Here is a 23753-nt window from a genome sequence, read left to right as displayed (position 1 = left end):
CCATCGGACGTCACGTCGTCATCCTCATAAGGAGCGGACAGAGACGCCACCGGCCGCTTATGTGGTCGCAACACAGACTCCCCTTGTAACACGTCCGACAAATGCTGTACAGAACTTGTCAGTGAATTAACCCACGCAGGCTCCTGAGAGACCTGGGGAGGGGAAATAGGGAGACTGTGGGGTACCATCAGTTGTCTAGGGAAACCCTGCATGGGTGACGATACCACTGACTGCTGGGACAATCCAATCTGTGAAAACGCAGGTTGCGGAGCTAACTTGCCCACTAGGGTTGTAAGCGCTTTGGCGAAACAAGCCCAGGGCGGTTCCTGTACCAGAGCCGTGACAGTAATTGGCCGTGCCAATAAATAACACTGCCGACATAGCTACCGCTCAGCTGCGGTCCGCTGTCCCAGGGGGCTAGTGGAAGCGCAGGTTGTTACCTGGCTCCACGCTGCAGCCAGTCCCCAGGGAGCCCCCTGCCTGGGGACTCTGGACCATGTGTTCAGCAGGGACCCACCGCGGGACCCTGCTGCTTACCTGCTGCCCCCTTGAATCCGGCCATGGTCCAAAACAACTGGGGTCACTGCTAGCTGTGACACCAGATGCTTACCAGCATCCCCGGATCAGTACCAGCGTTCTGGTACCGGCGGGGGTGTAGGGAAGACAGCATGGACGTCAGTAGTGACTGTCCATGCTGTATTTCCAAATGGGCAGCCACAGCGGCCGTGAAGAAAACTTCAAGGGCTATCCTTAGCCCCCCTCTAAACAGGTTCTCCAACTCCGAGCTGGGCACCAACAAAACTGAGATGCCTTGGCTCGGTGGTGGGGTATAGGAGGGGTACCCTAGTGCATCCTGGGACGCTGAAAACTTAACTCTATGGTGCCCGATGCCTGACGTCATCACCTATACCCCAAGGTATCCTGTGGATACCCTATGGACCCTGAAGTAGAAATGCATTGCGTGTTTGCCAGGTGGGTACCCAGAAATCTCACAGAAGAGCAGAGGCGACCACGAGTTGAATCGTGCAAGAACATTGTTCGAATGTCAGGAAAGGATACACGATTTCCTAACAGATTGTGAGGAATCGTGGATTTGTCATCATCTGTAATCCAAACAACAGTCCAATGTATGGAAACATGCAAATCCTCCTCTACCAAAAAAAATTCTGTGAGATACCTTTGGCATGTAAAGTCATGCTTCTGCTGTTCTCTGATGTGCACGGTATGATCCTACAGTAATGAGTTCCCCGAGGGCAGACAATTAATGGTGACTACTATGCAAATGTCCTGAAAACCCTTTTGCGTGGAGCCATGGGGAGGAAAAGGAAGAAAAGACCACATTTGCTGAATAAACAGTGGTTTTTGCTCCAAGACAACGCCCTACCAAAGGTTGCTGCTGTAGCATTGGCAGCACTGGAACACCCTCCATATAGCCAGACTTCGCGTCCTGTGATTTCTGGGAATTCCCAACCCCCGAAAAAACAACTGTGCAGAAAGAAGTTCTCAACATATGATGAAATGAAAAATGCCACAGCTGCAACACTAAGTGATGTCACAAAACAGTTTACTGCACGTCTTTGAATCGTTGAAACGCTGCAAAAAATTTAGTGAATGTAAAGGAAGCTACTTTGAAAAAGAAAAAATGTTCAGATCCTGTGGGGTCATCGGATTATGAAAAAAAAAAATCAATCAGTCTCATTACTTTTCAATCAGCCCTCTTCCTTCTGTTATTACACTAGTTTTAAGACTTGTATGCAATCTGTGTGTAAGGTAACCACTACGACTGAAAGAGGAACCTGCTGAACCCAAGATAACGCAGGTGGGTTTGCTCTGTGACTAGAGTGTAAGTAACTTAACGTCTCTATTCTCAATGCTACAAACTTTCTTTAAGCTGCCAGAGCCTAAAAAGGACTAGACAAATTCTAGAAGCCAATGTGCCTAAAAATTGTGCTGCTGTCTAATTTTTGGGAATCAATTCCATTAATGTTAATGGGTGCCCATTTTCCTGACTCCTTAAAAGATTCTACCAGCTCTGAGATTTGGACTACTGGGGGCTGCATTAAACCTTATTTTGTCCTAACATAAGTAATTTAAACTCATATACCATTACTGCATGTACTGCTGCCAAATCATGGGGATAACTTAAGGCCCCCATACATCAGAGATGGATTGCAGCAATCGTGCAATTTGCAATCGATTGTGTATAAAAATCTGCAATGTATGGGCTTCACAGATCGCAGATTGCAACCAAAAAGTGATTGGAATGGTTTAATCAGATTGTCCAACATGTTGGATGTCACAGATGAATTGGGGCTGTAGATTGCTAGTGTATGGACATGATCAGCAGATTTGCAGACCGTTACTAGTAAAATGATAGGCCTTTCAAGATTGCCAGATCTGTGTTTGCTGCAATCGATCTGCAAATCACTGAAAAAGATCTGTAGTGTATGGGTGCAGATTGCTAGATTGGGATCGGGCAATAAATCTTCAAATTGTTCAATTGTGGTTTTCAGATTGCTGATGTATGGGGGCCTTTACTTTTTCCACACATTGCTTCTTTAGGGCTTATTTCTTGTTGGATAAATAAGGACAATTAAAATGTTGTGTGTGCGCTACTTGATATGCGAGATTAGACGTAGCCAAATGCATGATTTACTGAGGACTACACAATTGTTAGCGATGTCTTATTATGTAAGAACACGGAATTGAAAGAGGTTCTACTTGCTCGTTCACAAAACTTGAACAAAAAAAAATATATATATAAATGTATGCATATTTTAAACTGTGCATGTCAGGCTATGAATGCTACCGTTGACCCCGGCCTCATTTAAATAATTGTGTGATTCATTTCCAAACCAAAAAAAAAAAAAGTTTGTTTTCTAAAAAGGAATTTTATTATGCACCACTATTTTTAAATATGAACTTGTTCCACAAGTCTTTCACTGAATGACATTTATTTGCAAAAGAATAAGTTTTAATCGGCGTACAGGAATAAACACAAGGCAGTTTGCAGATAAATCTCATTCTATTAGACAAACTGTGAATATGTCACTCGCTACCAGCGGCTCCAGTTCATCCACGAGGTACATCATCATATTGAATTATAATAAATGAGAGAGCATTTCCCTTTCATCATTTCCATTTAAAGAATTTCCCTTTGTGTTGTTCCCATTAATAATGGATGCAGCTACAGAAGGAGTTACTGTGGAATGGAAACTGACAAAAGAGGGACGCTTAGACATGTAGCCGTACCACTGAGACTGGATTGTTATTCAGGCTCTGGCAGTTTAAAGAAAGTTTGGAAGATTGAGATCACAGACATCTTCTTGCACATTTGATTATGGAGGAATAAAAGGCGTTCTTTGTAATGATTTTTGGCGGCTACCTGTTTACTCAATGGTTCACACTAAAAAAGCAGGGATATGCAACGTACAAAAAAAAAAAAAAAAAAAATACACTGCCAATAGAATAGTCATTATTCCTTTGTAAGGTGCAAACTATGGCAGCTGAAACTGTACTCAGGCATGCTCTACAAAAGTACAACATCCAATTCAAAACACCGCCTGCAAAACAATAATTGTTCTTTTGCTAAAAATAACATCCAACGCTAACCCTTTCATTGCTAAGAAGCATTTTAGAAACCAAACAAAAAATACTTTATAATAACACTTTTTTCAATGCCATTTATTTTATAGTACACACTGTTTATTTTAAATTATAAATGGTGCTGCAACTCCCTTTAAAAGGGGAATGTATATTGGATGACTAGAGAAGGGTGGGGGTAAAATTGGGTTATTAAGATGCCAGTTAAGAGATTCACAGCACTGTTCTCAAGATCCAAATCATTATATTTTGAGTATGCAGGAAAATGTTGCCTTGGGGAATTTTGATCTCAATCCATCTTATTTGATGGACCAAGTGATTTAAATGTGTGTTGCTGTGGTGGATGTCATCTGCCAGGTATCTTCATATAAAAGCACTTACAGAATTCTCTAGACAGAGCTTTCTGAAGATTACAAAACTTGGAATGATTATTTAAAATAAATATTTGTATGGTTTGCAGACGGAAGGTATTTGAGTCAACACATGGGGCATAGCAATAAAAATGGTCTAGCCCAGTGGTTCAAGTATAACAGGTCATATTGTGGAGATCTGTAATCATGTACAGGTGAGTATCTGTGTTGCTCGGTCAGTAATTATCCCACCTGCTTCTACGGACAGAAATCCTCAGAACATGACCTGTTGGGTGAGGTGAGAACCAATTGTCTAGTTACAAAATGCCCTTTAGTTTTATTATAAAAGTGTCTTCTGTGTGCAGAAGTTAAAACAAGATATAGCAGGTTTATTTATTTCAAACTTGCTCTGTAATATAGCTGAGAAATGCATCACCCTTTCATTAGTTAAGCTGGGTATACACAGTGGCGTAGAAACTGCTCCCGCAAACCACACGGCAGCTTGAAGGCGCCGCGAGCCAGATTAAGAGGGGGAGGAGCGCGGGTACCGTTGCTAAGCCACTGCAAAATGTCGATCACGATCTACTGGTAGCTCACTGAGCTCCCGTCTGTAGATCGCGGCCAACTTGCATAAAGCAACTGTGGAATGCTGGCCTCTGGAACGATCAGAGGCTAAAGAAGCCTCTGATTGCTTCAGAGGCCAACATTTCCAGTGATGCAGTGCGCGGGTGACGTCACCCGCAATGTGAGGAGCCTGGACAGCTGCTGGATTCAGTTAGATCCATTTAGCGGGAGCTCTGACGGCGTGGAGCCAGCTGTCCCCAGCGTGGTCAGGTAAGTACTGCACAGGGGTGTGGGGGCTGTTCTGCTCTGGGAGGGGGAAATAGTGCTGGGGCACTACCAAAGAAAGCACTGCATAAAGGGCAAAACTACAGGGGGCACTGCATAAGGGGTACTACTACAGGGTGCACTGCCTAATGGGCACTAACCTGAAAAAAGCAGAGTTTACAGGTTATAACCTATGTTCACGATAACCTGGTTCTACAGGGACATATAAACTGTGCAACCTGTCTTGAGCTGAGGTGACAGACTAGCAGGAGCGGAGAGGAGGGTTGGTGAGGTAGATCTTTCAGGGTGGGATGTAATGGGCATTACTGTGTGGCACAATGTGCTATAAGGGGCATTAGTATGTGGCATAATGTGTTGTAAACTGCATTACTGTGTGGCATAATGTGTTGTAAGGGGCATTACTAAAGGCCCCCCCCACGGTACAATTTTTTAAACGATATTGCGGTTTGACAGATTGCAACGACATATTTAAAAATGTGTTGTGTGTAGGCACAATAATGATGCGATGTACGCTTCGCTTCCGCTGGTCGTTGATCGTGGTCGACGAGCTCTTCAACATGCAGAAAGATCACCGACCTCTCTTTCATGATTTGCCACACATCGTTCCGTGTGTATGCACGATGAATGATGTCATGGCTGACACAGATGCCCACAAGGATCCGTGCGGGTATCTGTGTCAGCCATGCAGGGATGGATCAGTGAGATCCGAGGGGACAAACGAGGTAGGGGTCCCCTGTATTTAGCACAATCAGCACCGGGCTCCAAGCCGGTTCTTGTTTTGGAATTACAGGGGACAAAAATACGTAGGGGTCCCCTGTATTTTCCATAACCAGTACCAAACTTTTTCTAGCGGGGGAGTAATTCCACAGCCAGGGGAACACTTTCAACGGGTCCCCCGGCCAAAGCATTACCCCTGACCGCTAGTCAGCACAGGTCTGGGATCCCTTGGGATGGGGGGACCCATCAAATAAAGGGGACCCCCTTTCCAGGGCACCCTAGGAAAAATATTAAAACAAAGTACACACACACCGTGAATGTAAAAGTTTATTAAAACATATGCACACACTCTCACATACTCACCTATGTATCTCTGTAGCTAATCACATACACTGCTTCAAGTAGATAATCCACAAGTACCTGTAAAACAAAAATTCCATACTCACCAACTCCTATGCATGGATCACATCCTCTTCTTTCCATGTAGGCATCCACGGGCTAGCCAAAACAAAAAAACCGGGACCAGAGGACATTAGAGCGGTCCTTTAAGGATAGTACTTACCGAATGACAGCTCTGCGGCAGGATTTCACTATAAAATTCTCGGTGCTGAGCGCTCATTGGTTGAGAGAGTAAAGCAAAATATATTTTTAACTCTTTCATTTGCACCATGTACAAATCAACCCGACACCCACCACTCCAGAGCTGCCGTGGATAGCTACAGGCTATCAGCCTAGGCCCTCCCCCACCCCCCACTAGAAAGAGTTTGGTGCAGGCTATGGAAAATACGGGGGACCACTACACTTTTTGCACCCTGTTTTTCCATAACCAGGACTGGTTCAGAGCCCAGTGCTGGTTGCGCTAAATACAGGGGACCTCCACGTCTTTTGTCCGCTGTATTTTGGGAACCATGGCTGGCTCTGAATAGCCTAGTGCTGGTTGTGCTTAATACAGGGGACCCCTTCGCAGTTTGTCCCATGTATTAACGCAACCAGTACTGGGTCTCCAAAGACCGAGGCTAATTGTGCTTTTGGGGGGAGGGGTGCACGCCATTTTTTTTTACATTTTAACACACAGATGCATGCATCACGCATCTCCCTGATCCATGCAAGCATCTGTATGCAAATCGTTAGATCATGCACGATTGATCTTGTGACAGATCGTGCAGCCTGTGCTGCTCATCATGTCCTGGAGCTGCCGGGGAAAGTTCAAGGGAGATCGTTAACTAGATTGGATCATTACCTACATCGTACAGTGTGTGGGGCATTACTTAGTGTGGCATAATGTAATATTGTATCCCAAAAGCACAGACCTTTTCCGGGAGCGCGCATGCCAAAGAAGCACAGAAAAGGTCTCCTTTGGGGGAGGGAAGAATTTTTTTTTTTGGGAAGGGGGGGCCACCAGAATTTTTTTGGCAGGGGGGAGCAAAATTGAAAGTTACTCCATTGGGTACACAGACTGACTCCTGATCAACGGGTCAGCCCAACATAGGACAAGGGTGTACCCGCCGCCGACGACCGACCCGCACACCCGATCCTGGTTGCCTGTCGGTCTCCTGGTTTTTAAACATGCTTAAAAACTAGAAGACCCGACCGCTGACTGATGTTGAAATGTGTAGGTTGCAGAGACTGGAGCTGGAGACCGATCTACAGTCCCGGCAGCCCAACGCACCATTAGCGTGGCAGCGGTGTGGGATCTAGTGGGATCCTGCACCACCCGCCACTTCTGAGGGACGCAGCGGGACGATGCGGGAGGGCCAGCTCAAAGAGCCCGGGGCTGGTTATGCCTCTGTGGGGCAACTCCATACAGTTTTTTTTTTTTGGAAACCTGAAATCCTGTCCCTATCCAAAAATCAGGTTATTAATTCTCTACCTCTTCACTATTATAATTAAATTCCTCATTATTAAAATCCCTTTTCCTGCACAGCCAAATGTATCTGCTAAAAATTGGACGAATGAGTAGCGAGGACTGGATGTAGAATCTGCAAGCAGGTCTGCAATGGGATTGTATAAAGTCTGATCTGAAGTCTGATCTGTCATGGATTGGACAAGTGTGTACCCAGCTTTAGGAATTGCCTTGACCACCCAACAAGACATAGGATGTGCCTTCCACTATTTATTGGGGAGTTATTTAAAAAGCTAGAAAACCTGGAAACATTTACCATATAGTAAATGGAGCAATGTATCAAACCTTCTATAGAGTGGATAAGTGCAAAAGTTAAAAATAATTTTGGAGTAGTCCACAAGCGCTGTCACAGTAAATATAAGCAATATACAGTGAGTCAAACTCCAATCCATTTCTTTATGTAGTCTCTTTCCGCAGTAACCAGCAATCCATCCTCCCTTTAGATTACTGACCGTCCGGCTACAATATGGATAGCACTCACCATAGATCAGTGAGTAAAATTCACTGAAAGATTTCTTTTGTATTCTATCCCAGTTTTTCATGTTGCAGAGAATCACTTCCCACACTTTTCCGAATAATGGAAAGGTATTCACCAAACTACATCTTGTTACGTTCATCAAAAGGTTACCTTGACCCTGGGTCGCCCAAACTTGAAATTCTCAGGTTAAATCAGGCATCATAATCTTCTTAATAAAAAAATATTTTTCTAAAACCATATAAAAATAGAACAGATAAAATATATCCTCCCACTGTTCAGCCAAAGAAGAGCACCCTCACATATGCCAGGAAGTGCTGCTACAACCCCTGTAAGGTGGAAATGACAAAGGCTAAATGAAACAACCAATGGATCAAACAGATGAAATGAGGTCCACCACCATCTGTGCATTTCAGATCAAATAGTTTCCATAGGAAGCAATCAGCTTCATCTTATAGGGTATGTAAGTCAGGTTACCGGCAGCCGGTATCCGGGCCGCCGAAATCCCGACATAGGACTAAAGATGGGCATCGAAATCCCAACGCCCATCATTAGCCCCACAACGAAATCCCGACACCCGGCATACCGAACAAAGGTTAGCCGGGTGTCTTGGGGGGGGGGGGTAGGCAACAACAGGGGGAGGTTAGGGTTAGGCACCACTAAGGGAGGGTTATGGTGCTTACCAGCCCCACCCTATTAACGCAGAAACGGTTACAACACAAGATAGAAATATTAAGGTAAAGTTTTCACTTACTGCCTACACATATGACATCATCACACCAGGATGACAAACAGGGAGATATTTACCAAAGCTTAAGAGAAAGATAAAGAACCAATCAGAATTTATTGACGTCAGTACTTTGTAGGTCCACCACGTGCAGTGATTACTGCAGACACCCTTCTTGGAGAACGCCCAACAAGTTCCTGGACAACAGCAGGCAGTAAGTTTTGCCATTCCGCTATATATATCTATCTACATACATACACGAGAAATAGCGGAAGGCACTCCAGGAGACTCTGTAAATTATCAAACTGCTACAGTCTTGATAAAGGAGGTCACTCCAAAACGTTGACTACAAGTTTGTAGCAGTTTGGTCATTTACAGAATCTCCTGGACTGCCTTCCGATATTTCTCACGTTACATACACTGTTGGGAATGGCACTGCAGCCGTCTTTGCTGGTTGCTAAATATGAGTGCCGGACCATTATCGCATTATTATATATATTATATATATATATTTTTTTTCTTATTTATATTACATTGCTTGAAACTTTAGCCTGTTGCCCTCAGTGGTTCCTGCCCGTAGACATGAAAGAGTCACTCAAGGATTTCAATAATACAACTGCAGTCTCAATGATGGCATTATTGAGACTGCAGTTGTATTATTGAAATACTTGAGTGACTTTTTTTTACATGGCTATAATAGAAGATATGGTAAGACATTACCTTTGTTATTTCTATTTCTACAAAGTCCATAGGGATCCACAGGAGACCTTGGGGTACAGGCGATGACATCAGTCTCTGGCACCTCAATAGTTAAACTTGTGCTCCCAGGATGCACCGGGCCCCTCTCCTATACCCTGCCCCCAAGCCAGGGCACCTCAGTTTCGTAACAAGCCAATGGCTGGAGGAGGAGAAGAGAAAAGGAAGAATTTCTGAAACACACAAGTATCACACTCTCACATACAGAAGGAGACTGAAAAAGGTGACTAGAACACAGCCCAACTGCAGCACAGGTGCGACAGGGTGGGAGTCCTGTGGATCCCTATGGACATCGTAGAAATATAGATAACAAAGGTAAGGTCTTACCATATCTCTTATTTTTTACTGCAGGGTCCATAGAGCTCCACAGGAGACCTTGGGGATGTCCCAAAGCAGTCTCCTTAAGGGTGGGGACGCTCCTGTGCAGAGAGGAGAATCTGCCGCCCGAAGGAGGCATCCTGAGAGGCAAAGGTATCGAATGCATAATACCTTAGGAATGTATGGACAGTAGACCAAGTGGCTGCCTTACACAGCTGAACAGCTGAGGCACCACGACGAGCTGCCCACGAGGGACCCACAGACCGAGTAGAGTGAACTTTGACAAAGGACGGAACAAGAAGGCCCTCATGAATGTAAGCCTCTGATATTGCCAGGCTGCCAACGTCTGCTTAGTGGCAGGCCATCCTTTCTTTCGGAAACCAAAAAGGACAAACAACGAGTCCGACTTCCGAAATGAGTTGGTATGGTCCACATAGGTCTTTAGAGCCCGTACCACATCCAAGGAGGACTCACCAGCTGAGAGGTCTGGGGAGTTAAAGGCTGGCACTACAATTTCCTCATTAATGTGGAAGCTGGATACCACCTTAGGAAGGAAACCAGGGCAAGTACGAAGAACACACCGTCCCGATGAAAAGTCAGAAAGGGGGGACGACAAGAAGGAGCCCCCAAATCTGATACCCTTCTGGCCGAAGCAATGGCCAGAAGAAATACAGTTTTAATAGTAAGCCATTTTAAATCCACTGAGCCCAGTGGTTCAAATGGCGGTCCTTGTAGAGCCCTAAGGACCACAGTCAGATCCCACGGAGCCACTGGTGAGATAAAAGGAGGTTGGATGCGAAGCACCCCTTGCAAAAAGGTATGTACATCGGGAAGGTAGTAAACCTACAGTGAAACAGTACTGACAGGGCAGAAACCTGCACCTTCAGAGAAGCAAAGCGAAGACAGTGATCTAAGACCGCCTGTAGAAATGCTAAAATCCTGGATAATCCAAATGTTTGTGGATTATAACCTCTGGGGCGACACCATTCAAAGAAAGTGTGCCACACTCTGTAATAAATTCTCGCAGAAGCAGGCTTGCGAGCTCTGAGCATGGTGTTGACCACCGAGCTAGAGAAACCCCTGGAACTCAAGAGGGCAGTCTCAAGAGCCACGCCGTCAAAGACAAACGACTCCGGTCCGGGTAGAGGCAAGGACCTTGCGATAATAGGTCCGGACGCTGTGGCAACAGCATCGGAGTGTCTATTGACAGACTCTGAAGATCTGCATACCAGTGACGTCTGGGCCATGCTGGAGCTACCAGCAGCATCAGACCTCCTTCCTGTTTGAACTTTCGGATTACCCGTGGTAGAAGGAAGAATGAAGGGAACAGGTACACAAACCGGAAGGTCCATTTGACCGACAAGGCGTCCACATCATTGTCCTGGATCCGTACCTTGGCAGCTTGTGGTTGTGCAGAGATGCCATCAGATCTATTTCGGGAAGGCCCCACTTGTTTACGAGAAGTTGAAATACTTCCTGATGACCATTTCCCTGGGAGTACGTCGTGACGGCTTAGGAAGTCCACTTCCCAGTTTAGGACACCCGGAATAAACACCGCTGATATGGCTGGGAGATTCACCTCCGCCCAAGTCAGAATGCAGGACACTTCTACTAGTGCCGCCGGACTTCGAGTGCCTCCTTGGCGGTTTATGTAGGCCACTGTGGTGGTGTTGTCTGACTGGACTTGCACGGGATTCCCCTGATGTATGAGCCGTGCCTTTTGAAGAGCCCTTAGAACCGCCCTTAGTTCCAATATATTTATTGGCAGCATGGACTCCTCCATTGTCCACCTTCCTTGGAAGAAGTGTGGACCTGTCACTGCACCCCTGCCCCGGGACCCACTCTGGAATCCAAAAGGGGCGGCCCTTGGTAAGGTGACTTGTATGAAGCCACCAAGTCAGAAACAGACTTAACTCTGGAGACAGTACCAACATCTGCTTTCTTATAGGGCATGGAGATCCATCCCATCTGGACAGGATCAGTGTCTGTAGAGGCCTGGAATGGAATTGGCCATACTCCACCATGTCGAAGGTCGACACCATGGAGCCCAGCAACTGCATTGCCGAGTGGATCGACATGCGGCGACTGCACAGGCAGCTGCGAACCCGCTGCTGCAGCGTGGTTATCTTGTGCCTGGTTAAGAAAATCCTCTGTTGTTGAGAATCCGACAAAGCCCCGAGATATAGCATCCTCTGTGAGGGCGTCAGTGAGGACTTCTTCCAGTTGATCAACCAACCGTGGCTTTGTAGTACTGTCATTGTCAGTTGCAGATGCTGAAGAAGCAATTCCAGAGACCTGGCCAGCAATAGCAAGTCATCCAGGTAGGGTAATAGACGGATCCACTGCAGCCGCAGTCGGGCCACCATAAGTTTGATAAACACCCTGGGTGCCGTGGACAGTTCAAACGGCAGGGCCTGAAACTGGAAGTGTTGATGTAACTGCGAACCTGAGGTATACTTCTGGTGAGCCGAAGCTATCGGGACGTGCAGGTAGGCATCCTGTATGTCCAGAGACACCATAAAATCCCCAGCTTCCATAGCCAGTATAATTGACCGCAGGGTTTCCATCTTGAACCGGGGTGTTCGGAGGAACTTGAGATTCAGGATAGGACTGTATGTACCATTCAGTTTTGGAGCCAAAAAGAGTGGAATAATACCCCGTTCCCCTCTGGGGAATAGGTACTGGAACTATAACTCCCTGCAGGAGCATAGATCGAACCACTCTCTCCAGTTCCAATGCCTTTTCCTGATCCATCTGTTGTCCTGTGGAGGTCTGTTTTGGAACGAAAGGGCATACCCTTGAGAGACCACTTCCCTTACCCAAGTGTCTGTTGTGGTATGACACCAACACTGGGCGAACTGAAGAAGTCGGCCTCTCACCTTGGGGTCCCCCAAGGAGAGGCCCATCCAGTCAGGCTGAAGGTTTAGCCCCGGGCTTGGCAGCTGGACGCCTAGCATTCCAGGCCTGCTTTTTGGGCTTTGTGACTTTCTTAGTTCCAGACGGTCTGGGAAAGGACTGAGCCTTGGCCTTACTCTGAGGGCCGAAAGTCCAAAATGACTGAGTTCCAGAACTCGAGAGTAATGGGGCCAAAGGTAAACAGGCAGACTTGGCAGCCGCCAAAGTGTCCACAATTTTGTCCAAATCTGGACCAAAAAGTACCTGGCCATTAAAGGGTAAACCTTCTAACCCTTTCTTGGACTCAACATCCGCCCTCCAAGATTGCAACCAGAGAGAGCGTCTAGCCAACACTGCAGCCGATGAAATGCAGGATGTTAGCATACTAACATCCAGAGCAGCCTCATTCACATATGTGGCTGAATCTCTGAGGAAACCTACCAGTTCCACTTGTTCACTGGTTGTTTCTACAGGCAAGGACGCCTCCAGGGCATTAGCCCAACGCTCCATTGCCCTGGCCACCCAGCAAATAGCCATAGCTGGCCTAGCCACTCCCCCTGAATAAATGGACTTTAAGCATATTTCCACCTTCCTGTCCGTGACATCCTTTAATGATGACATGGAAGGCATAGGGAGTGTTGCACTTTTGACAAGGCGCGTAATATGAGAATCCACCTGAGGTGGAGTTTCCCATTTAGAGAAATACTTCTCCTCGAACGGATAAGTGGTCTCCAATCTCTTCTGTGGCTGAAATCTCCTGCTTGGAGTTTTCCATGCTTCTTCCAAGTGTTCAACCAGCTGATCAGACAGTGGAAAAGCTGTCGCTGAACTTTTAACTTCTTTAAAGTAAGCATGTTTGGATTTGGCTGCTGGGGTATCCTCATCCCCAATATCCATGGCCACACGGACCGCACAGATGATGCCGTGCACATATATTTTGGACTTGGGCTCCGCCTCTTTTAGAGGGAGCTCAGATTCAGATAAGTCCTGTATTTCCCCATCATCAGTCGACACATCATCCTGATAGGAAAGAGATACTGTCTTCCCAGTCTACGTACTAACAGAACATTGGAAAGGCTCCCCCTGTAACACCTCCGTCAGGTTTTGCACCGTATTGGAGAGTGTATTAACCCACACAGGTTCAGACTGGTAGGGAGTAGGTTGTAAAGGCATACTATGAGCAACAGCGAACTGTCTGTGGGTCCCCTGTGACGCAGATGGCATAGCAAGCTGCGGAGTGTACCCCAATGATGGGGGTCACTGGTGGTTCAGCAAGCCGACCCATCAGGGTATTTAGTGCTTGAGCAAAGCAAGCCCATGTAGGCTCTTGAGAAGAGCTGGGCCCAGCAGGTAATCCTGCATTCCTGGTGCACAATCTTCCCACAATAATCTCTCCCTCTCTTATTCCAGCCAAACATCTGTTGCAGGACTGTGTGAGGGGTAGATCAGTTTGACCAGACTCACTGCCAGACATTATAAATGTATGTCTCAAACTCCTCAGTACAATAATCGTTTGAACTGTGAACAGGGACAGATAAAATGGCTGAAAGAGAAATACAGGCAGACATCGCTAGCACAGACACATACAATGCCAGGAAAAACCTGCACTATCATCAACTAGCTAGACCTTGTGTCTAGTAGGAATAAGTGCCACATACACTGACCTACTGACCTGCTTAGAGGAGAGGTATGTAGGGGGGCCCAGGCACCGCAACTGCCGGTGAAACCAGCGCTTCAGCACATATAAAATGGCGCCCGGACTCGTAGGGAGCATGTCTGAGGGAGGAGAGCTGCCTGCAACCGCCAGACCGCAGTGGAAAGGCGTGCAGTGCAGCGGGGGAGGGGCCAGCTGTGAAGTACAGGGAAGGCCCGCTCCCCTGGCATGCTATTAACCCCCGGGATGCCGACAACATCCGCACGCTGATGGTATAGTGTCAGAGCAGGCGCAATGCCTGTTAACACATGCAGCCACTTCCACAGGACCCCCATCTGGGAAGCCTACAGGACTGTGATGTAATATTCTGCAAATGCTGCCGCTATGTCTTTAGGATCCGTCACTTTAGCCCCCCACCGGGTTGAAGACTGTACGAATTCTCTCCCTCGCAAGTTTCCCCCTCAATTTACATGCCAACATACGGCCTGCTCTATCCCCTTGAACATAACATTTTTGGTTCAACCTAAAAATTGTTCTATGAACTTCCTGCAACGCTATTATATTCCACTCCTCCCGAAGTTTACGGATTTCACGAGAGCCCAGGGTTCTGAGGGGAATGTTTGTTTGGTCTCAAAATCCGCCAACCACAGTTCTAAATCAGCCTGACGTTTAAGTACATTCCTCCGGAGGCGGGCCGCAGATTGGATTGCAGATCCTCACACTACTGTCATTAGAGCACACCAAAAATTTAATTGAGACTTATCCCCTGGGGAGTTAGTCTCCAAATACATTGATAGAGATTGAGAAATGTTTTGTTTAGATTCCAAATCAGGCAAATTATCCCCCAAGCGCCAAGAAATAGGTGGGACGTTATGGACCCCTGCCTCCCAAAGTAGACTAAGTGCTAAATGGTCTGACCAAACTTTGGGCTGAATAACAGCTTTTTTAATTGGTTGAAGTGTCCGTTTATCAGATAAAGCGAAGTCAATACCGGAGTATGAATGATGGACATGGGAATAAAATGTATAGTCCCTTACAGTGGGATTTTTTGCCCTCCATATTTCATAAAGATCATATTCAAGCAGAATGCGGCTGCACTTTTACTTTCTGATGTAGACACCACATGATGCTGCTATTATGGCGAGAAGTACTGGTCCTGTGTCATGTTTGAGTCCCCCATATCCAAATATTCAGAAATACGGAATATTCCGCAATACGGAATATTTTTAGCATGACTGAGAAAGTGAAACCTTTGCTTTCTAATGGTTCAATGTACACAAACTTTGTTTAAAGAACAATATTATTAAAATATAGTATAAAAGAACCTTCAGGCTGTGTGTATAAGGTGTATATAATACATAAATGCATTCTGTGTTTAGATTTGGGTCCCATTCCCAAGGTATCTCATTATGGTATGCAAATATTCCAAAATACAGAATATTCCAATCAGTGGCGTAACTAGGGTATTTGGAGCCCAGAGCAAATTTGAAAAGGGAGAGCCCCCCCCCCAAACATCCCGATATGTGCGTGCACTGAACGCGCGCGTGGGAAAAAAATGGGCGTGTCAACATGACACACCCCTTTATTTTCATGCTGAACATTCCTGTCCTTATGCACCTTAACCACTTATACAGTACCCCCAGTATGCAGTTGTGGTCCCTCTTATGCAGGCCCATAGTAGTGCCCCTTATACAGTATCCCCAGTAGTGGTCCCCCTTATACAGCCCCCAATTAGTTCCCCTTACTCAGTGCCCCCAGTAGTGGTCCCCCCAAATGCATTGCCCTATGTAGTGCCCCCAGTAGCAGTCCCCACAATGCAGTGTACCCAGTAGTGGTATCCCCTTATGCAGTGCCCTTTATATAGTGCCCCCAGTAGTAGTCCCCCCCATGCAGTGCCCTTTATATAGTGCCCCCAGCAGTAGTCCCCCCCATGCAGTTTTCCCAGTAGTGGTCCCCCTTATGCAGGCACCCAAGTAGTGATCCCCCCCCTATCTAGTGCCCCCTGTAGTGGTCCCCGCAGTGCCCCTAGCAGTAAGCCCCTTATATAGTGCCCCCAGCAGTAGTCCCGCCCCCCCTCCCATGCAGTGCCCCCAGTAGTGGTCCCCCTGATGCAGGCCCCCAGTAGTGACCCCCCCCCTATCCAGTGGTCCCTGTAGAGGTCCTTCCTGTTATTGCCCCCAGTTGTGGTCCCCCCAGTGCAGTGCCCCAAGTAGTAGGCCCCTTTTATAATGCCCCCAGTAGTAGTCCCCCCCCCCCCCTCCTCAGTTGAGGTTCCCCCTCCCGATTAAGTGCCCCCTGTAATAGCCCCCTCTAGTAGGGTCCTCCCAATAATGGTGCCCCCAGTAATAAACCCCCCCCCCCAGTAGAGGTCCTTCCAATAATGGTGCCCCCAGTAGTAACCACCCCCCCCAGTTGTACCCCCACCCCAGTAGAGGTCCCCCCAGTGGTAGCCACCCCTTCCCCCATTGTGCCCCCAGTAGTGCTGACAGTTTTTAAAAAAAATATATATAAAAACATACTTACCTGAATCCACGCTGCTGCTCCGGACCGCGACACCTCTCCCGCCGCCGCCGCCCGCCAGTCCTCCCAGGCTGGCGCGCTCAGCATAATGGGAGAGACGTCATGATGTCATGACGTCTCTCCCATTACCCACTGCAGGAGACGGACGGAAGTCCGGCTCTTGCAGTGGGTGCCGCAGCAGTCAATGAGAGTCTATCTGACTCTCATTGGCTGCTGTTTAACACACTGGCGGCGATGCGTGTGTTATGCACAGCCTAAGCCCGCCTCCTGGCGCTATTGGGCAAGTGCTCAGGGGGAGGGAACGGGCTCAGGTGTGCAGCACAGGACCGGCGCTGGAAGCCTAGCGCCGGTCCTGTGTAAATGTGTAGCGCCGACTGCACTTCACTGCGGTCGGCGCTACACTGGTGGCTAACTAGGGCAGGCCGGACCGGTCCCACTGCGCCCATGGCACGCACCCTGCTCGCCCTGCCCTAGTTACGCCACTAATTCCAATATCCAAAATACACCTGGCTAGCTGGAGGAGGAGGAGGAGGGAGAGAAGGACAGCGCTGCCTTCTCTGCCCTGTCCTCTTGGTAGCCACCGGGGGGTGGGTGCGCCGGCGCTGGGCTCTCTAGCAGTGATCGGCCCACAGGGAGGGTCAGTGTGCAGAGAGACCAGGCGGTCCCTCTGTGATTGGCGGCTGCTAGAAAATTATTTTCCAGCAGCCGCCCACAGAGCTTTTCTGACTGGTCGTATCAGAAACGACCATGTCAGGGAAAGCCCAGTCTGGTATAGTCGTATCTGATACGACCATGCCAGGTGGTTAATAGCACATCATTGGTGATCGGGGGTTATCCCACAGCTAGTCACGATAGAAGCCAGAGTACAGGCACACTGAATTTGAGATGGCAGGTTGCCAGTACTCATCTTCAGCATCAAACCCCTTAATTTGTTAGTTTTCGTGGAGTGAGTACTGGGCTAATAAACATTCCATCATCAGGGATGCCAGAGAGGCGTGTAGGAGACTGTCTTTACCCGATTAATTTATTGGTTTCTTTTTTTATCTGTGGATCAAATTTCAATGTATTTTTGCGATGGACTAATGTGTTGCCATTTATTGCTATAATTACTGAAGTTCAACATGTAGACGTTTTCTGATGCTGTTTGTACCCTATATGGCTTATTGTTTATATTCCCTCTAATTTTTTTTTCTTTCTGTATCCTTCCCCTATTTATATATTGATATAGTCCTAATAAAAATAATTTTGGAAGTAAAAGTGCTCCCTCAAAGAAAGCAGGTCAGCTTGTTTCGATGTGTCACCGCTCCCAGCATATCATAATATTTGCTTACAAGCGCCGTAAAACGGACGAAAGCTATTGTTCAGACAAGCTTTTTAAATCAGACAGATTTAACCAACTTGCCTTAATGACCTTTTTTCGTGTTTCCTGGTGTTTGGAAGCAAATGGCTGATTGTCATTTGCTCCCATGCATTACTGGATTTTCATTCCAACCAACCAACTAGTTGGAGGGTTGGAGGAAAGCTGGTCTGGTGTATGGCCAGCATTACCTGCTCTATCTTACTCTGGGCCAACTTCAATACGGAACACAACTGCGAAGGCAATAGCGATTACGCACACAGTTCAACTGCAATAGTATGCCAATTCATTGTGATCGCAATGCCGCCGCTGCACTACATCCACTTTACCTTGCACACATCCGTAATGTTTAGCAAGACTGCGAAAACATCTGTACAATTGAGTACCATCACAGCCTAACGCACACTTGCACAAGCTCTGAGCTTACTCAGAAATTGCTAACTTCATTGCACGCTATCAGGCCTCAGGTTGTATAGGGCATCGTAGTGGATAATTTATGCAAGTACATGCAACGGCATTCAAACGCACTGGTACGCCTACATTTCTCCGACCACCCCCCATCAGCACCCACAAACGGCACTCTGGGTCTGCGTATTCACTGCGATCGCAGTGGCTGTTTCGCGCATGCGTACTACGATGCAAACGCATGCGCAGCACGAAACAATCAGCCGATTGCGTGCATATTAGCAACTGCGTTACTTGTTGATTCAGGCCCTCTATTCCCGAAACTGAATCAGGCCCAGAGAGTGAGAGACAGCTTCCAAAGAACCCATGAAGATGTCCTAATGCAGTTACAGTAGCCAGTAAGATGCCAGGGCAGACGTAGCTATCAGGAATTTAATAAAAATAACCTTCGGAACACCATAAAATGATTTCCATTCAATGATGTTAAACATCGGACCACTACCATTAAATGGTAAAAACACTACCGTCAGAACAAAAACATCGATGGTTAGTAATAGTAACCACTGGATTCCGATGTCCATCCCTACGCTGAACCTGCAGGCGGAATCCAGCCAACACTCCTCCACCATGAAGTGCTCCCTCTCCAGCGCGGGCCCTATTAATATCGAGGGGGCATGGCCTAATTGCTGGAGGGATGGCCACGCACCCTTACAAAAGAAATTGCACCCTGGTGAGGGGGGCCCACTCAGCCAGATGCAAATCCAGAAGAGAGACCATGTGATCACTCCCACCTCCCCCTCCCCCTCCCCCTCCCCCCCCCCCCACAGGACCCAACAGGCAGAGGAGAGGAGACTGCTGCTGCTCAGTGGCAAGAGTGAGCAGTCTCCATATTCTCCAACTGCAGCCCAGCATACAGCAGCGTGTGCTGGGCAACTGACAGGCAAGTGGGAGGGGAGGCGGCGCCGGACGGGCTCCTCCAACAAGCCCGGGCAATTAGTACCACTGCCCCCCCCCCCCCCACTATTGTCACCCCTGGAAGTCTCACCTCCCATGGAAGTCTGCGCTGTTCTCAGATAGGGCACCACTGCAAGGAAGCTCAACAGAAAGCTCAGGAAGTACAGAGTGCATTGTGCAAAAAGGACATTGCTCATCGCCATATGCAGAAATATGCACAGGTGTCCCATCACCGGAGACATGCTGCTGATAACACTTACGGTAGCTGCAATTCAAATCCCTCATCCATGATCCTCCTGCCCTTCCCAGCACATCCCAGTGGCCAAGCCCCAGCCAGCTGCAGGGCAGCAGCAGTGGGGGTTGTGGTAACACTGGTGAGAAGCAGGGGGTTGTGGTGAAATGCAGGGAACTGTAGTGAGAAGCAGGAGGATGTGGTGAGATACAGGGGGTAGGAGTAAGACGCAGGGGGCTGTGGTGACATGGCGTAAGCTGTTATTGAGATGCAGTGAGATGAAATTGCCGTGTCTACATTAAAGTAAGCTGTGAAGTCTCTTATTTTAATGTATCTAGATACACCAGTATATTTGTTATTGTAAAGTGATGATTTCATTAATAAACCTTTATTGAATTTATATGTGATTACCCACTGCAGATCTGAAAGACTTATTTCCACAATGTTTTATTATTATTTATTACCAGTTATTTATATAGCGCACACATATTCTGCAGCACTTTATAGAGCATATTTGGCCATTCACATCAGTCCCTGCTTCAGTGGAGCTTTCAATCTATGTTCCCTAACACATGCACACACACATACACACTAGGGTTAATTTTGCTGGGAGCCAATTAACCTACCAGTATATTTTTGGATTGTGGGAGGAAACCCACGCAAGCACAGGGAGAATATACAAACTCTACACAGTCAGGGTTGTAGTGGGAACCCATGACCTCAGTGCTGTGAGGCAGTAACGCTAACCATTACACCGTCTGAGTTTTGTTTTGTTTATATCTAGTTTTTTATTATGTAATGTGCAAGATCTCTAATGTTGCAGCTGGGAAGTTCCAGTTTATCAATTTATTTACACATCCAATATTTATTTTTATATAGTGAAAGTAATAGGAAAATAACATAAATAGACTAGATTAATAAGGACTAGCTCTAGCTCTGTGGATTAACTGTACTATTTTTTGTACAAGATTATACTGTATAGCAATACATGTGAGTTAATGACTGGAAGGAAATTAATATGTACCATTTATATTGTTGCAAATCTCATGTCAGCAAAATCTGGTATGGTACTTGTCTGAATAATAGATAGTGATATGTAAGTACAGAGTTGACTCAGAAATGAAAAGAAATAATATTTCTTGGATAAACTGTAACCTACCTTTGTGATTGGCTGAGGTACACACTCCAAACCGCTGCCACACCTATGCCCTGGACGTATTTCGCTGTCACAGCATGCAGCTTTTACAAAAGGCATCCAGAACACGGGTGTAGCAGCGATTTGGAGTGTGTACCTGGAACCATCTATGGACTGTTGCAAGTGACACAAGATGTGTGATCTTGCCGCTGCGCCAGATCTTATATACAGCAAGACAGCCCAATCAGATCCAGCTGCCTTCTCGCAGTCATTGCAAAGATTTTAAGCCGGACAATGTAATGGAGTGCGAATACAGCCAGCAGGGTCTTGTGCTATTATGGCTGCCGGCTGATAGTTCCACACAGGTATGGAGGCTATTTTAAATAGACATTCGCTGACTATGACAATACAAACTTGGACACCGGGTTGATTGTGAAGAAAATTCCTGCTCCCATATTGAGTTTGCTACTATTTAATATTACAGACCGCAGTAAACAGACCTAGAATCTAAGGAACGGTGAGCTACTTACTGTTGGCCTATTCAATTATACCATGCTCTAGGTCTTGGAGCACTCTGCATTTTATTATTCCCCTGCTGAACTCTGTTTTATTGTGGAAGGTACAACATTCCACTCTCCTAGGACTATTTATACATTAACCATGCCCCTAATGCCAGATACATTTTAGATTACTATTTTAAAAGATACTGTGTTGTATTATGTAATCCTAAACTGCTAGAAACTATACTAGAGAACTTATATATTCACAGGTCAGTGCTTTTAATTGACTATTACTCCCAGGAGTCTTCTTTTTCATTATTTTTATTTATGTTTATTTTGTTGTTCTGTATTTAATATTTTATTTACAGTTTTCAGCACAAGCGCCTAGCTTTTTCTTTTTCCAGTGTTCCCTTATTTCAGGGGTAGCCAACCCTGGTCCTCGAGCACTACCAACAGTGCTTTTTTTCCAGGTCTCCTCAAGAATCACAATTAAATAATTAGCTCCACCTGTGGATTTATTCAAAATGCGTTAGTGAGTAATGAATATACCTGTGCACCAGCTAGGAGGTCTGGAAAATGTGAACTGTTAGTAGCTCTCGAGGACAGAGATTGGCTACCACTCCTTTATTCTGATTACTTCATTAATACTGCTTTCACACATATACTGTAATAAAAACCCAGGGTTTTTTTTCTGTGAACGCGCATCGACCCGGGTTTTTGCTATATGTGAATAGAAACCACCCGGGTCCACGACCCTTCTGTACCAGGGTCAGACTTAAAGGTTTTATAAACTGGACGATAAAAGTGAACAATAACAATATTGTTCAACGATATATCGTTCATATCGTCCAGTGTGCATGCCTTGAACGATCGACTATGCGCGTTCCAGCGGGTCGATAATGATATCCCCAGTCAGCTGTACATGCAGCCAAATCTGGGGATATCGTTAACGATGCATGGCCCCACTCCCCCCTTCCGCCATTCGTTATGGCTGACATCGGCAAGTGTGTATACACTTACCGATGTCGCCATGCCCGCCGCTGCCAATATCGGCTCATACACATCGTCTAATGTGTATAAGCCTTTAGACCAGAGAAATTGAAAGTCCGGTGTATTTCCCAGGTCTTATATCTGAAATAGAATATTCGAGGGTCAAAGCTATATTTCAGGGTGAGTTTTTACTTCTGGATTTTGTTCAGGCACTAATTGGAATAATGGTTTTACTTTTACAGGGATGCACATTTCTATGACATACCCCATTCATAAAAATGTTGCACCCGGCATTGTCAAATGGACAGTAAAGTATACACCTGTCTATCCATATCTGCACAAAAAGAAAATGAGACCAGTCGCCACACTTTTTCCAGTTTACAAGTCACACTCAGGTCGATGAGTCCAACGCGACATTGCCTACTGATAAGTCACTAGTTAGCTTAAACTGAAGTTGTGATTTTACATGGCATACCTGGCATTGGGACAATTCTTCAGTCAAGTTGCTGATTTCTTCCTCCAGTAATAGCATGCGTTCCTGACTGTTTTGCTTTATAGCCATTTTCCAGCTTTACCATATACTTGGGGACATGCGAATAAAATAATAATCTAGGGTCAATAACTGAATTGTTAAATTAAAAATATACTGTACATCCATAATATATCTATATCTAGAGAGAGTAAAGGAGGAAGAGAGAACTGAGACAATGCAACAAATTAGAATAAAAAAAAAACCCTTTCATACTCATGGATGTTCATATGAATGGATCAAAAATATTTACATGTGAACGAATGAGCTTTATGCATGACAGTTATGTCTGCAAACCATTAGAAGCTCACTGAAGCAAAATGCAAATCTAACAATGCAATACCAACATCACAGTAGCATGTACAAGCTATATGTTACCAAGGATGGAGAGTTGAACCTAACCACTAACTTTATGTAGGTAATGGGAGTGGCAGCAGATCAGAATATATAGGTCCCAATCTCTATATGGTATAATATAAAATCAATAAATGGGAATAATCTGTGCCTGAAAATGTGCTTCTATATTTTTAGTTCTAACAATGTTAGCATGGTGACTCAAATATATTTTTGACAATCTATTCCAGACATCACATTTTTATGAAAGAAATTGAGTATTAGCATAAAAATAATTTAATAATACGATACGTTGTAAAGTAAGGGGTCAAGTCAATTAGATGCAAGTCTGCAAGTGAACTTACAGCATACAACTCACGCACCCAGGAAATTCAAATAGAAATGGTGATTCACAGGCATTGTGGCAAAGTTGTGCGATTTTTCTATATAAAAACAAGCCTGGGACAAGTGATTGAAGAATCTGCATCCAGACCACCATAGTAGTATAAACTGCGATAGCAGGGCCATATTAAATACTGTAAGTGGCCAGA

At 46.0% G+C, this 23753-nt stretch overlaps 1 protein-coding gene across 5 annotated transcripts in view; it reads right to left on the bottom strand.

The window, feature by feature from the left end:
- Nucleotides 1-23753, bottom strand: part of CNTLN (centlein) — a 505942-nt gene that overhangs the window by 422340 nt on the left and 59849 nt on the right. For 4 of the 5 annotated variants that reach the window (XM_088457338.1, XM_088457337.1, XM_088457335.1 and 1 more), the window contains exon 2: nt 22816-22921. In XM_088457338.1, coding sequence (XP_088313464.1) covers nt 22816-22902 — 87 coding nt within the window. In that variant the 5' untranslated portion in view covers nt 22903-22921. Of the gene's footprint in view, nt 1-22815; nt 22931-23753 lie in introns of all 5 variants that reach the window. The other variant, XM_088457336.1, reaches the window with a different exon arrangement.

The sequence above is a fragment of the Taudactylus pleione genome, unplaced genomic scaffold (assembly GCF_031769625.1).
Source record: "Taudactylus pleione unplaced genomic scaffold, aTauple2 ptg000757l, whole genome shotgun sequence".
Lineage (NCBI taxonomy): Eukaryota > Metazoa > Chordata > Amphibia > Anura > Myobatrachidae > Taudactylus > Taudactylus pleione.
The sequence above is the reverse complement of the archived record's forward strand: the minus strand, read 5'-3'. Positions and strand labels throughout refer to the sequence as shown.